At 42.9% G+C, this 15773-nt stretch overlaps 1 protein-coding gene and 2 pseudogenes across 2 annotated transcripts; 1 reads left to right on the top strand and 2 right to left on the bottom strand.

The window, feature by feature from the left end:
• Nucleotides 1-902: 902 nt before the first annotated feature.
• Nucleotides 903-1606, top strand: LOC110774310 (mitogen-activated protein kinase kinase kinase 20-like; annotated as a pseudogene).
• A 1327-nt stretch (nt 1607-2933) lies between these two features.
• LOC110774309 (shikimate O-hydroxycinnamoyltransferase pseudogene) lies at nt 2934-4056 on the bottom strand (annotated as a pseudogene).
• A 1114-nt stretch (nt 4057-5170) lies between these two features.
• LOC110774312 (shikimate O-hydroxycinnamoyltransferase-like) lies at nt 5171-7366 on the bottom strand. 2 transcript variants are annotated; one of them, XM_088249887.1, is made up of 2 exons: nt 6793-7366; nt 5171-6242 (listed from the first exon to the last, which is right to left on the bottom strand). In XM_088249887.1, exon 2 carries the CDS (start codon nt 5880-5882, stop codon nt 5346-5348), a length of 537 nt encoding a protein of 178 aa, XP_088106013.1. In that variant the 5' UTR covers nt 5883-6242; nt 6793-7366; the 3' UTR covers nt 5171-5345. The 2 variants fall into 2 exon arrangements, with proteins under 2 accessions (XP_088106013.1, XP_088106014.1); XM_088249888.1 differs by having other exon boundaries at nt 5784-6242.
• Nucleotides 7367-15773: the final 8407 nt, after the last annotated feature.

Here is a 15773-nt window from a genome sequence, read left to right as displayed (position 1 = left end):
AGAAGGCGTGCGCTCTGCAGTGTGTGGCGTTCGCTCTACCGTGTGTGGCGTGCGCTTTACCGTGTGAGGCGGAGCTACGCAAGGAAGAAGATGATTTGTTGAACCCTCTGTTTATTTTTCCTTGAGACAACATCGTTTTAGTTGTGGGGGGTCACCTTAGGGTTTTAATGAACCTGTGCGTTTTGGGTGTTGTTTTAAACTTTTATATTTTTTATTTTTTTGCAAAAGTTATTATTTGGTTTAACAAATCAATCTCTCTCTCCTACCCAATACAATCAAATCAAACAGACTTAAAGCCCAAATTCATTCTTCTTAGCCGCATATCTATTAAGCTCTAACCCTCTTAATTTATGAACCAGCCTCCCTCTCAACTGTATGACCAATTGAGTTTTAATTAGTACTTATATTTCTATTAGAATTCACTATTATAATTAGTACTTATATTTGATTAATTATTAAGCTTCAATGACAATTAGTGGTTTAGTTTAATTATATTGTATTATTTATAAATTTTTCTTATAATTATAAAAATAATTTATGTCTCAAAAGGCTTACGCCTCAACGCTTCAAGACTTACACCTCGCCTTGCAGGACCAAAAACGCATTGCTAGATATTGCAGTTGAATATGTTTGTCAATTAGCGACTCCACACAGTGACAGAAAGTTTCCAAGAAAATTCAGCGGAAGGTAAAAATTAAAATAAAATAAAATAAAATTTCCCCTAGCTGCAAAACCAATCTTGCGCCCTGCCCTGCCTTCACGTATCCAAATGTACCACGCACGTTGTGAAGGGCCGATATTCCTACACCAGCATCGCAATTAATCCATATATAGTTACTTATCTTGATAATTAACCTTGTATTTGTGTATAAGACTAATTTAATATCGACAGTTTCACAATAATGCAAGATAATTTAATACCGCATGTGACAGTTTCCAAAGGTCATAAATTACCTGAATATGACGTTAGAAGGTACACAAGGTCAATTCTTGAAGGGATTCACAAGTGTGACTATGATCACTGTGGTTTGAAACCGGACAACATTCTGCTTGTGCGTACCACCACTACTAGTTCGGGTGGTACTAGTTTTGTAGCCAAGATTGCAGATTTCGGATTGGCTAAGAAACCCAAGGAGAATTACAGCCGATGGAGAAACACGCCTAGGTATCTGTCCCCACAGGCTTTTATTTGGTCTCTTAGTTGTATTGTGTTTGAGATGCTAACCGGAAAGTCTCCTTGTGATGGTTACAATCCTAACAATCTCCATGACATGTTGATGTTTGATCATCTATGTACTTGCAAAATTCCGACTGGAATCTCAGATGCGGCCAGGGATTTCCCAAGAGTTGCCTCGCCATGAAGTCCATGGAAAGATTAACAGCGGAAAGGCTCTTGTCTCATCTATTCGTAGCGCCGCCACAACCATCAAAAGAGGGTCATACCAAGGTTCAGGTGGTTCGCTCATTTTTGGGCTATGCATCCGGTGTCTGTTGCTTCAAACCAAGCGCAGATTACCATGCAAACTCAAAACTCTGCCATTGTTCAATGAAGGCATCCTCCCGCGGATTTTGGTATTCCAACTGGAGTGGAGAAGTTTCTATTTGATGTGATAACTCAAGTACAAAGCCTACTAAGTTGTTTGTTGTTGTATTCCTTTTTTGTTTGTAATGTGAATCACTTCAAATTAATCATGTCAAGTCTATAACCACAGAAGTGTACAAACTGATTCAAGTTTTTATCGAAATATATCTGTACTTTTATTGATCCTCCTAATATTACAGAAACTGAGGGGGAAGCTGTATCTATTATGGTTTTCCTCATTATGGAATTGTAGCATGCAAATTTCCTTTCGTTGCTTATGTCCTAATTTTCCAAGTTTGTCGCGGCTTCCCTATACTGATTGTTTTTCTCCTTCGTTGATTTGTTGATCATTCTGGTCAAACAAGAATTTTATACATCTGATTTGATGGATGGATGGAAGTTAAGTGGAAAGACAAAAATGATCACATAAGATCTTTAACTCACTTGTGCAGTAAAAGGAAATTTATACATCTGATTTGGCTTCTGTCCTAAGCTTGTTTAGTCCTGATTCCATGCACCGCAAGTTGCAAGTTTAGAGGATTTAAATCTGTTGGCTTGTTTGAATCGTCTTCTAGACTCTGAAGGTAAACAGGCTTTAGAAAACTTTGAGCAACTCAGGGTCTTCATTATGTTTAACATTCTGGCTCTGTGGTTGACTTGTTTTCCATCTGTTTTCCGTTATGGTCTTGTTTGATTTAGGAAAGGCTTTCTGCATAATTTACTGCAATGCCTTTGCTATTTCTTTTAATCTGCATAATTCATTTTAATTACTTTTTCCTTTTTTTTTTGGTGTGGTTTGCTTCCCACTTTTTCATTGTACTTATTTGAATCTTCTAGACTCAGCTTCTGGAGGTAAATGGGTTCACGAAATTTGCAGCAATTAGAGGATTTTTGTCCTCTTTTGTTCTATTACTTTTCTCTTCCTTCATTTGATTTGCTACTTTTTGATCCCTCCAATATGTTTGCTTCGATTCAATGAGATTGTATCTGATTTTTTGTAAGGATGATCTATGAATTAAAACTTGAAAAATAAATCAAACTTGAAAAATAGATCAATGGTTTGGATCGTTGAAAAAAAATTTATAGAGTACCAACACCGAAAACAGATGGAATCTTATTTGACCCGAAAACAGAAAATATATATTTTTCTATGAATGATCTTTGAATAACAATTAGGTTTTAGAAGAAATTTTTTTTTTTTTTGTGCAGCTAACTACTTGCAATAACTAGTTGGATTAGACTGTGACTGTCTATATCTATGCATGACAACATGAAATTTTTATTTTTATTTTTGTCAAACATCTGAAGAAATTTATTAGAGATTAGAAACGTTTACATCACTTGAACAAAGTCATAATTTTGGGGCCCTCTTAAGATTGGGGCCTTGTATGTCATACAACAACTTGGAAAATGATTTCATGTGCTCAGATTGCAGAGAAATGACGAGTGATAAACTCCCATCGTTAGTTGCGCTTGGTAACAACAAAGCCTTCCCGTCAAATGGAAATGGGCGACCAGGCCCCATGAAAATGGGTCGACCCCAACCAAAATCAGCATCGTGAATCGGGAGCCTAATCCAACTGTTTATCCGAAGAAACGGGCGCCCAATCAACGAAATTCCGTTAAAAGTTTCGGCTTGAGAAGGAGCATGAAGCTCAAGATGGTCAATGACTGATAAAAGATAGTCGTTGTGCATCTGCACCAAAGCATTGTGAACGCAACTTGCAGCATACCAAGTTGGTTTCGATTGGAGATCCCCTGCTGCAGCAATTTCTGAGGTTCGGAAAGTGACATTGCCAAAGAAACCAAGTGGGAGTGGAGGCAGCAATCTGGACCGTCCATCAGTGGGAATGAGTAGTTTGGCTTCTTGATCATCAGGAAGTTTACGTGCCATGCAAACACATCTCCAAATATGACCTGCCAACATCTCAAATGAGGTATAGTTCCCTCCGCCATCTTCCTTAGATTTGGCTTTCAAGATGCCGAGCTGCTCATACGTGATTCTGAAAAGGGACGTAGTAATATTACTTGTACTGCGTTGTAATTTCATTTGTGGAGGGGATTGGAATTCAATGTGGGGGAATGCAGGCTGAGGTGGGTCTCGGGCACGAAGTAATGTCCTGTCCATGAAGGGTGGTTTAAAATTTGTGAAATCACCACGAGCAATATCAGACCACGTATTTAAAAAAGGGAGGGCAGAAGTTCCATCTGCAATGCGGTGATCCATGCCAACACCAAGTGACACGCCTCCACATTTGAGCCACAACGAGCCCCGAGGCGTCGACTCCTCAGCTGGCCTCACCACACTCAACTCCCTTACGCTCACGGTCACCTTCTCCCCCATATTTCTTTTTTCTTTGGCTTTTAAGAAAAGAAAATTAGGACCTCTTTCTTGTGGTTACAACTTAAACCAAAACCCACAACAACAACCAGAAGTAAATCAATCAAACTTGAAATCCAATCTGTGGAAGACTTGCATGATTTTAAGCTGATAAATTTCTTCTATTATTGGTGGGTGGATAGCACATACTCTTGTTTTTGAGAGAGAACGATTTCAATTATTGAAGAAAAAAAACAAGTTACAAGAGGTCCTCAATTATCACATGCTGAATGAGTCCGGGAGCATCCCAAAACCCAAGAGGAAGTATTAGTGAGGGAGACTGCAAAAGCAGCAAGCCTATGGGCCACTTTGTTGGCTTCTCTAGGAACAAAACAAATAGAAGCGACATACAACTCCTTAAGAAACGACAATCATCAATCAGCATGCCCACATGGGAGTGATCATCCCTAGGTCCCAAAACAGCCTGAATAACTGACAAAACATCAGCTTCCACCACAAACAGACCACTACCAACTACCAAGATGTTTAATTAGTTTCAGCCCTTCTCTCAGCGCCAAAGCCTCAGCATGCTGAGGTGAAGCAACAGAGCCAAAAGCTCATATTCTTATCATTTAAGTTAAAATTTCCTTTAAAACAATTTAGACATTATGTTTGGTTGTGGAAGAAATGTAGAATTAAATTTCATATTTTGGTGATTCTTGGATGCAATGACTGTCTGGAGAAAATGAAAAATGGGAGTTTGTTGATTTACATTGGATTGATGGGGAGGGTTGTAGAGATGGAGGTGGGGGCGGGTTCTGGTGGTTTTTTTATTTTTTATTTTTTTCATTTATTTATTATTTATTGGTTTTTTGAATAATGGGCATTTCAGCTTTTAAATTTTCTGATTTTTATAGTATTTTATAGGCTTATATAGATTTTAATTAAGTTATTAGAATTTTAGTATAAATTGACGATTTTAAACCCTAAATTAACGGTAATATTGACGGAATTAGACGGTATGACCAAATCGACGAATAGTAAAGAGTTGATGGATCATTTGAACGAATAATTTAATTGAGGGACCAAAATATAAATCGGGTATAAGTTTGAAGACCATTTAAGTAATTTACCCGATATATTATTAGATGCCAAAAGAAAAAAAGACCCATCCAGAGACGAGGAAAAAGATAAACATGACCAAAATCCAGACAAATCAAGAGGTCTTGCATTAAACCGAAATTCCTGAAAGTTGAACCAGACTGTAGAACTACCACATGCATTATCCATTATGCAACAGAAATAATTTCCCATTATTTCATAAAAACAGATTAAGTTCTTTAATAGTAAACATCACAATAACAAAAGATAGCTTGCTTCCCATCAGCTAGACTAGAAGAAAATGGAATGCCCGGAAATCCTTTTTCAGGCATTTTCATGTCCTCATATGTCATACAACAACTTGGAAAATGATTTCATATGTTCAGATTGCAAAGAAATGGCCACTGATAAACTCCCATAATTTGATACACTAGGTAAAACCACAGCCAACCCCTCATATCCAATTCCACCAGGTCCCATGAAAATAGGTCGACCCCAACCAAAGTCAGCATCATGAATCGGCAGCCTAGCCCAACTAGCTATCCCAAGTCTTGGGCACCTAAAAGTATGAGCCCCACGAACAAGGCTCGACAAATCAGGCTCAAGTTTCAGATAGTCAAGTGCTGATCTAAGATAATCATTATCCATTCGCACCACAGCATCATGCACACAACTTGCAGCATACCATGTTGGTTTTGATTTGAGATTCCCTGCTGCAGCGATTGGGGCAGCTGCAAAAACCACATTGCCAAAGAAACCAGGCGGGAGCGGCGGCTCCAGTCTGGACCTTCCGTCAAGGGCAACGTGTAGTTTGGTCTCTTGATCATCAAGAAGTTGGCGTGCATTTGATGCGCATCGCCAAACATGACCTGCCAACATCTCAAATGTGCTAAATTCGATTGTGTTCCCATCTTCCTTAGACTAGGCCTTCAACATGTTGAGCTGCTCCTGCGTCAATCTAAAAATGGAGACAGTTGTGCTTTCAACACTACCAGCGTTTGTGCTCCGCGGAGGGGTTTTTATGGGCGGATCAGGTTGGTATTCGATGTGATGGAATGCAGGTTGGGGCGGGTCTCGGGCACGAAGTAATGTCCTATCGATAAATGGTGGAATTGTAATGTCATACCCACGAGCGATATCAGACCATGTATTTACAAAGTGGAGACCAGAAACTCCATCTGCTACACGATGTTCCAGGCCAACACCGAGTGACACTCCACCACATTTGAAGTATGTGACCTGAGGCATGTACAGAGTACAATCCACAAGCATGCATACTTTGTAAGCTTAATTCAAGTTTAAGAACATGGTATATTATGTATATACATATAAGACGTAGATCGTAACTTAATTTGAAAGAATAATCTCATCCAAGTGGCAACATGTGAAACTAAACAGAACAATCCAAGTAAGGTAGTATTCTAAAAATTTTCTTTTACAGTTAAATACATAAATGGTGTAAGAGGACTCCAACCCACATTCTACTAGTACAAGGAAAACTAGAATTAGAAGTATCAAAACAGAATATAGATTTCAAAATAGATATACGATTCATAATAAAGTCCACTCCACAGTAACTAATGGATTATAAATGAGTTGATTTCAGGACATGGTTCGAGAAACTTTCCTAGTATCAGCAAGTAGCTATATGTATATTAACCAAAGAGTCACCTTATCTTTAGGAAAAAAATAATTAAAATAAACTAAATTCAAAACGAAAATGGTAAAAAGATTTCAACTCTTGTGAAATTAGGGAGTGAAAAAATGTCTCCTCTCTTTCTCTGAATACCTGTAAGACCAAGAGGGGATAAGAGGATATCCCAGCGGAATAATCAACGGCAGGAATGAGCTTCCGGAACTCAAGAGTCGGCGCAAAGTCCCCCAAATCATCGAGGACCGAGTCAGTCTCCGCCACAACAAACAGCACTCCCTCTGCATTGCAATCGATCTCGATACGTCCCTCATCGTTCAGCTTAAGGCGGCCGGCCATGGGGTAGAAGGGCACGAGGGCCTTGGCAAGGGAGCACTTGAACACCTCCGAATCCAAGACACAGTTGTTTTGAAGATGATGCGCGCCGTTTTGAACGTTTGGCCTCCTGTAGAAGTAAACACTTCCAACGTGAGTTCTCGAAATCACGAAATCCAAGTCCGATATCCACAGCGCCTGTTTTGGCGTTTCCTCCTCTGGCTTCACCACCATTGACTCCCTCACTCTCAAGTTCACCGCCATCTTTTGCAAGGCCCTGCCTAACACTCCAAACCTTTTTCGTTTCTAATATATTTTCTCACTAAGCTTCAAGTATGGAGGCTCAGCGCATTATTGTTGATGGAATCCACCAGCTTCATTTATTGAAACTGCTCTACCACATGCTTTTCTTTGTCTAATAAAGATAGCCCTTTTGTATTACTTCTTGTCTTTCAGAGCGTTCAAAATGGTTGTTGAACTATTTTTACCTCTATTGAATTGAACTGCATTTTAACTTGCAATAATACAGTTCAGTAACTTTAGATCAATTTTCTTACATATTTTTTTTACATACTCAAATAAAATAGGATTTTCGACTGAAATGGTCCCCCAACTTTTGCTATAGTATAATTTAGGTCCACCAATTTCATTTCAATAGTCCTCCAACTCTTCATTTGGTATCAAAACGATCCCACCGTTAAAGACGGTTAATATTGCTGTTAAATTAAAGAGTAAAATTGTCCATTTAAATTAAAATTAATCTTTAAGTAGGTGACTTGTGCCTTGCGCCGTGAATCTTTTTAAGATCACGCTCTTGTTCATGGCTTTCGCATTGGGTTTCAGATGTTTTCATCCTCTCCGATGTATACTCTTATGGTGTTATAATAAAGCATCTTTTTAAAACAAAAAACAAAAAAAAAAAAAAAAAAAAAACAGAGGTGAACTTGACCAAGATGCTTGCCTAATGATCATTTCACACATTGATTTTGAAATGCACACTTGCATTTGCATGGTATGTTGTTTTGAGTTGTATATTGGTCAAAGAGATATATTACACAACAAATATTATTGCTTCCCGAAGCACTTAGCATCCATCTTTAAATTGTGGCCTCTATCTCATTTATTTTCCTTTTTCCTTTTAAACTTTCGCCTTTGGTTTTTCTATATTTCATTTATTCTTTGTGTTTTTCTTTTTATCTTCCTTCCAAATTATGTCTTTGTTATACTTTGATTAACTCACTAAGTAATAGTTGTCAGAAAGACTCTGTACTTTCGTAAATCATGTTATGATCATTTGTTTGTCTCCACAAATTCATGTTTTGCTCATTGCGCCCAGTATTGCCACATGATCACTTCGAAGCAAACATATGACGTACCAAAATGACAAACCAAGACTCAATAATGAAATTGTAATCTACATATAAGAATAAATCTGCTAACATTATTGACAAATAAGTTGATTGTAATAGTGACCCAATGAATTATAAGCTTCACCTTGTGCTCATTTTGTTTGTTTGTTTAATAGTGACCCAAGAAGTGTTGAGTTTTTTTTTTGAGTTTTTCTATTTAAACCCCACACTTTAGGTTCACCCCAATACTTAAATTATTAAGCTCTTTTTAAGTTTTACTATTCTATAAAAAGACAAAAAAGGTCATTCAACTTTATGCTTAACTCTAGTACATCTATACACTGGCCACTCGTTGGCTCAATTGTAACTTAACCCAAAAACATATTATCACAGGTATTATCCGAGAACCAAAACTCAGAAAATTTTCTCTCTTTTGTTTCATGTCAAACATCAAAACCAATACGCTTGCTTTACATGTACAGCATAAAGGTTAATACAGAGACTACTCAAATTCCAGTCCCACCAACAACGAGTATGGTCAAAGTTCAAACACTCAAGTGTGATTTATAACCAAGGAAGGGTTGCAAGAAGAATAAGGAAATTGAGCCAAATTTAGACGTATTTCTTAAAAGGGTAATTTTTGTTTTTGAATTTTGATACATTGTGTTTATCTTTTTCTTAAATCCTGTTGAGCTTTCATTCTTCTGGGCATTGGTCTTGGTGTTGGGTATTGCAGAATTATGGATCTGCTTACAAGTGAAGTGATCCTTAAAAGAAGCTTTTTGAGCTGATAGAGAGAGAGAGAGAGAGAAGGGAAGACGAGTAAGACACAATCCCGCTAGATTAAACTAGTTGGAAAAGAGAAGAGAAGCTGAGGAAGAAATCTTAGAGATGAAGTGAGCGTGTAGAGCAAAAGAAAACAAACAGATTGTCCACTCAAAACGGGTCCAGAAGTTGAAACTGGGGATTTTTTTATGTGTCACATATTTTAAGCCGTTAGTGGGGTGTGGAATGTGACGTTAATGAGTTTTTTTTTTTTTTTTTATAATTTTTTTTTTAATGTTGTGTGTGTATTTAGGGGTAGTTTGAGAAGATATTGAGGTTTTCTTAGAAATTGTGAAATTTTGAATTAGAATTGGGGTGAACAAAGAAATGTGCGGCGTTGAAATAGAGAAAAACTCTTTTATTATCGTAGTTAATCAGAAGTGGGCTCAACCAAGCTTCACCTTATACTTTTACGTATGAAAGTTATATATATAAATATATACTTCTGTGTGTGCAAGAGGCTTTCTTTTAGAAGAGACATGATATAAAGTTTAGAGGAGATATTGTTAAAGCTTCTCTAGACTTAAAGCTGTGCTCATCATCATGTATAATGTTTCATTTTCTGCATTTTATTGTACTATTGAATATAAATCGTCTTAGCTATCCTAATATTAGTCTAGTCTCTGCATGCTGCGACGCGTGTGAGAGGCCTTTTTTTAATCACTCATGCTACGCGCAACTTACAAAGCTTTTTTTTTTTTTTTTATGGCCGTGCTAAAAGAAAAAAAATATGCGCGTCTAGAAAAGTACACGCCATTAAAATAAAAAACTTTTGAGACACGCATCTAGCAAAATACATTTGCAAAAATAAATAAATTTTTTTGCAAGTCTCGTGTAGCCCAATATAGGAGCCCAAATTATGAAAAAACCCTATATGAAATGGACTTTAGAAACATACCCAAAGCCCATTTACAACATAACAAAAAGGCTTTTAACTTCTTTTAAATTACAAAACTACCATTGATTTCTTAAAACAAACCCAACCCCAAAACCTCATTAAAAAAAAAACCAAAACACTGAATAGGGCATTAAAGTAATTTAAGAATCAAAATTAAATTCAATAGGGTCAGCACTCATTTTTTGGATTGTTTTTGGGTTTGTTTATAGAAATTAAATGGTGTAGGATTTATCTATATTATTAGTGCTAAGAATTGTCTGCCGTGCAAATCTCACGGTCTGGAGTTCCGGGCCGAGGGGATATGCGTTAACACGCGGTTCCCTGCTTTTGGGTGCGGTGCGGTTGTGCGCGGGCGTGCCAACACGGTCTACCGTGCGTCGATGTGTTGATAAGTGTTGGATGGATAAGTGGTGCGCCTGTTTCAACTCGTCTTCCTAATCAAACGATTGTAGCCGAGAGAGAAACTGGTCTCGGCTGTTAGGTTCACGGCCTGAACTACAAGGCCGTTGAGTGATGGTGTTGGTGGTGGGTTTTGGGCGGTGCTCCGGCGCGCTGCTCAGGGAGCGACGGTCGTGTGATATATGGGGTGAGTGAACGAACAACAAGGATGGTGCTCCGGCGCCTTGAAAATCAAGGGTCGTATGATATATTGATGAATGGATTTTCCTTACAATCTAACACTACTCCTAGGAAAGCAAATAAAGATATTGAAAGTGCATTACAGGAAAAAATAAGTTGCTCCGTGGGAGGCTTTGTTTTGGTGTTTGAACTTTTTGAATGTAGCTCGAGTCTTGTATTTATAGGAAGAGTCTCTGGAGGAGTAATCGAGGCTAAAAATCTGCATGGTGGAGCCTGATTGGAGCAAGTGGGCAGTCCAATCGACATTTGGGATCGTAAAGTATGGTGGTGTGACCCCAAAAATCCCGGTGAATCTCGGCCGCCGCTCTTGATCGTGGGTTCTGAGCTTCTGGCCGTGGAGACGCATTTATGGCCTGGATAGCTGGTGAACCAATATCTCAGGCTGTCAGAATTCTTGTGAGAATGTCCACGTCTAATCACTCTGATCCTCATCACCAAATCCTGACTTCAGTCACTTCCCACCTTCCCTCATGCATTAAATGCTTCTTTGTGGCCAGTGGGTTTGCTGCATTAAACAGGCACTACTTCATTAAATGAAGCCTGAGACCCTGCTGTCACGTGATGATTTGCCTTTAATGCCTTGGCCGTGATTTTGTTCGGCCTCGGCCTCGGCCTGCGCTTGAGGCCGAGATGATCATGCCTTAGCATTTCTTCTTTTGTCTTTAGGAAGGCGAAGTACCTTGGCGAAACGCTGCGTTTCAGTTTTTACGAACAAGTGCCAGGGCCGAGAGAAGGGGCTCCTTCGGCCAGCTTATGGCCGTGATTTATCAGGCACAAACATTGCCCCCACATCCCTAGATTCTTCGGCCTCGGCATGGGTAGGGGCCGAATGGATTCCAAGGGATGGACCCTTTGCATTCCTTTCTGAAGTGATTGACAACTGGGGCATTAAATGCGCAGGCCAGTCGGCGCATTTAATGCCTCAAGCACATCGTGTAGGCCATCATTGCCCAGGGCGTCACTTCGCCTCGTCAAATGAAACGACGGTCTCTAGATTTTTGACGTGTCATCGCGCTCTTAATTCGCACGAGTCATCATTTTGCCCTGCCAATCGAAACGTCGGCCACCATGTCTCTAATCAAATTGCTCCTCGGGCACGTCATCCTCTAAGCCGCTGGTCTGTCCTCCTGGGGCTAAAAACTCGAATGGCAGTACCATGACCATGTTGATGCCGACTTCCTCCGGCTCCTGCGGGTTTCCCCTATCGGCTTCCTCTTCGGTCTCAGAGCCATCTTTGGCGAGAGCCGTTTCCTCGACCATCCCAAGGATTCCCTTATATTCTTCATCGGAGATTCCTATTGTGGGGTCGTCCTCGGCCTTATGCCTGAAGAGAGGATCTTCGAAACCCTCGTCCATAAGCCTCATAGCCCTCGGACTATCGGTTGTGGACGCTTTGACCTCAGGGGGTTCTGAGGTTTCGACCTCCTCTTTGAGGGCTCGTCTAGCCTCTGCCAATGCGTCCCTGGCTGCTAGGTAATCGTCTAGGCGGCTTACTCGGCCCTCTTCCTCAGTCGTCAAACCAAAGAACTTGTCTGCCGGCGTCACAGCAAAGTACCGGCGGAGATATTCCAAATCGCCCCTGCTGAAGGGGATTTTAGCCTCTAATCCGCCGAGGTTGGGCTGGTAACTTGGCAGGCCTCTTGCTATGGACTCCATGTTCGCCTGGTATACGGCCTTAATGGCCGAGTCAGAACTGCTGGTGATGAGGAGCGCTTCTGCCTTTGTGTTCTTGAGGGCCAATTCTACGATTTCTCGGCTCTCAGGGGTCATGCCGTACAGATCCATGGCCGAATGGTCCTTATGGAATTCTCTGAGGAAGTACAGACCGTTGGCCGAAAAAAGGGGATCCCTCCCGTGGTAGATGTCGACGACACCTTCGTCTGTTCTTTCCATGACCGCGGCCTTTGGCTGAGCTGAATTGGCCGACGAACCACGGGGACTTTCGTCTTGCCTAGGGCGCCACGCCCTCAAAGGCTTGGTGCTGGCTGCTCTCACGGCCGGGGAGACAACTGGTTTGGATGATGGCCCATCAACAGTCGCCACTTTCTTTTGGCGTTTGAAGCCCTCGACCTCGGTTGTCTGCATCCTGGCCTGCTGAACTTGCCTCTGCATTCTTCTCAGCTGGGTTTTTGTCAGTGGTTCGGCCTTGCCCCCAGGCCGTGCATGGTACCAACGGTCATCCTTTATGACTGGTGGTTTGAAAGTTTTTATCGACCTAGGGGCGGCCTCTTCTTCGTGGCTGGCCGAGGCGCTGGGGTTTTGTGGCCCTAGTCGGCTGAAAACAGCTCTGCTGGTCGGCCGTCGACCGTACTGACCACCGAATCTTTTCACGGTCGTTTGAGATGGCTCGGCGGCCTTCATCTTGTTCTCCTGCGGCCTGGGCTGACCGATCTTACACTTGCATCGTTCGCAAAGGGCCGGCTCAAGTTCGGCCAAAGGCTCCTTTCCTTTCGCCAAACTGCGAACTCCTCTATCCCCAGCCGGGAGTTGGGCGTCGACCATGTTAACGACAGGTGGAGGGAACGGCTTGGAGTCGACCTGCATGGCCGCATTCTCCGGAAACTGGAGCTTCTTCTCGTCTATCAATTTCTGGATAACGTCTCGCAAGACAACGCAGTTGTTGGTGTTATGAGACCAAGAACTGTGGTACTTGCAAAACGTTTTCCCTTTGAGTTCTTCGGGCTTCGGAGTCTTATGGCCGAAGGACAATTTTACCTTCTTCTCGGCCACCAGCAGGTCGAAGATAGCCTCGGCCCTTGTTAAATCAAAAGTGTAGGCCTTCATTTCCCGCATCGCGAACTTGGCGTCGGGGACCTTTGTGCGGCTATTGTCAGTTTTAACAAGCCATCTGCAAACGAAGGGTTTGTCTATGCTGACTTCGGCCGAACTCATCTCGACCTCATCGCCCTCGGCCTCTGCGAAGCCTTCTGCTTCGGCGTAGCTGACGATGGGATTCCTGTAGTAGGTCCCCTTTGAGGCCGTCTTCTTCTGCATCTCCTCTTTCAACAAGGACGCATATCTGTCCACCTTGTTGGTCAGGTCATGCATGTCCCGAAATTCGATTCCCTGGAATTTCTTCCGGTATTCGAATTCCAATCCTTCCTCGGCCATCTTGACGAACTCCCTCTCTGGTAGGTTCGTGCGGCACCAATTCCTACATGTTTTGAACCGTTGTAGGTAATCGCGAGGTGATTCGTCCGATGCTTGGCTCATTCTTGCCAACTCGGCGACCGTTATTTCTCGGTTGGTCTGATAGAAATGTTCGTGGAACACCCTTTCCATATCAGACCAATCCCTTATTGAGTTCGGCGGAAGGTTTATGAACCATGAGAACGCCGCGCTGGTCAAAGAATGAACAAATAGTCGGAGTCTCTGAGCGTCCGAATCGGCCTCTCCACACTGGGCCGTGAAACGGCCGACGTGTTCAATGGAGGAGGTCTGCCCATCCCTAGAAAAAAGCATGAACTCTGGCAATCGATAGTTCCGGGGGAGGGGGGTCCGGTCAATTTCTGGCGGGTACGGCCTCATATATCTTGGCATGTCCGGCCGCCTCTGAGCTAGGCCGTCTTCGATCATCCGCCGGACATCTTCGAGCCGGATCCCTTGAGGTGGTGCCTCCTGTTGGGCTGCATACGGCCGCGTGGCCTGTAGCACCTCGTTCTGAGGCCTTGCCTGCTGGGCCATTTGAACAAAGGGCTCGGCCGGGATGACCGAGCTGGTTGATGCCAGATGAGCACCGTGGGTTTGGCCAAGGTGCGTATGCGTTGTTGCTGGAACGGCCGACCCATAGTGAAGGTGAGAGCCCAACGGACACGACGACGCCTGCAAAGGTGGTGAGACGGTCAGACTGCCCTGACCGTACTGTTGTGATGATACAGCGGACGCGTTGCTTGGGCCAGGATGGGTGTGGACGACGGCAGTATGAACTGAGCCGAGTGGGTGGATCGCAGGATGCGTGAAGCTGCCGTGCCCTAGTGATACGGCCAAAGCATGGAGCGGTCCGCGCGCTGTCTCCGCCGAGTAGGTTGGTCCAGAATTCGTCCACGTGGGCTGGGATTGCCCCCAGCTGTTTGTCGGTGGCAAAGAATGCTGGCCGTAGCCTGATGCTTGGGTGTGGGCTGAGACGCCGAGGCTGCTGCTTTCGCCGTAAGGCTCGATTCTATCGCGCTCTTGGCCCCTCGGTCCGGCTCTGGGAGGTGTCGCGGGCTCTCCTGAAAGAGCGTTCGCAGTTCTGAGGAGAACCTGTCCATTGCGGCCATGAAGGATGTTTCTATCCTATAGGCCTGCTTGGACATCAGTTCCTCCACCACTGCCTGTTCCTGCATGGATTCGGCCGTGCGATCCGTCGTTACTGGAGCGCCAGCCGAGATCCCGACCGCACGTTCGGTCTCGGTAGTTGTGATTGGTGAGGTGGACTCCGGAGTCTCAGAAGTCATTTCGACTGCTTTGCTTTTGAGCTTTGCCTGTGCCCTAGTTTCCACCATAAATTTTTGACAAGTGTCCCACTGGGCGTGCCAAAAGTGTCTGCCGCGCAAATCTCACGGCCTGGAGTTCCGGGCTGAGGGGATATGCGTTAACACGCGGTTTCCTGCTTTTGGGTGCGGTGCGGTTGTGGGCGGGCGTGCCAGCACGGTCTACCGTGCGTCGATGTGTTGATGAGTGTTGGATGGATAAATGGTGCGCCTGTTTGAACTCGTCTTCCAAATCAAACGATTGTAGCCGAGAGAGGAACTGGTCTCGGCTGTTAGGTTCACGGCCTGAACTACAAGGCCGTTGAGTGATGGTGTTGGTGGTGGGTTTTGGGCGGTGCTCCGGTGCGCTGCTCAGGGAGCGACGGTCGTGTGATATATGGGGTGAGTGAACGAACAACAAGGATGGTGCTCCGGCGCCTTGAAAATCAAGGGTCGTATGATATATTTATGAATGGATTTTCCTTACAATCTAACACTACTCCTAGGAAAGCAAGTAAATATATTGAAAGTGCATTACAGGAAAAAATAAGTTGCTCTATGGGAGGCTTTGTTTTGGTGTTTGAACCCTTTGAATGTAGCTCGAGTCTTGTATTTATAGGAAGAGTCTCTGGAGGAGTAATC

The sequence above is a fragment of the Prunus avium genome, chromosome 3, assembly GCF_965620075.1.
Source record: "Prunus avium chromosome 3, drPruAviu1.hap1.1, whole genome shotgun sequence".
Taxonomy (NCBI): Eukaryota; Viridiplantae; Streptophyta; class Magnoliopsida; order Rosales; family Rosaceae; genus Prunus; species Prunus avium.
This window is presented reverse-complemented; position numbering and strand designations above follow the sequence as displayed.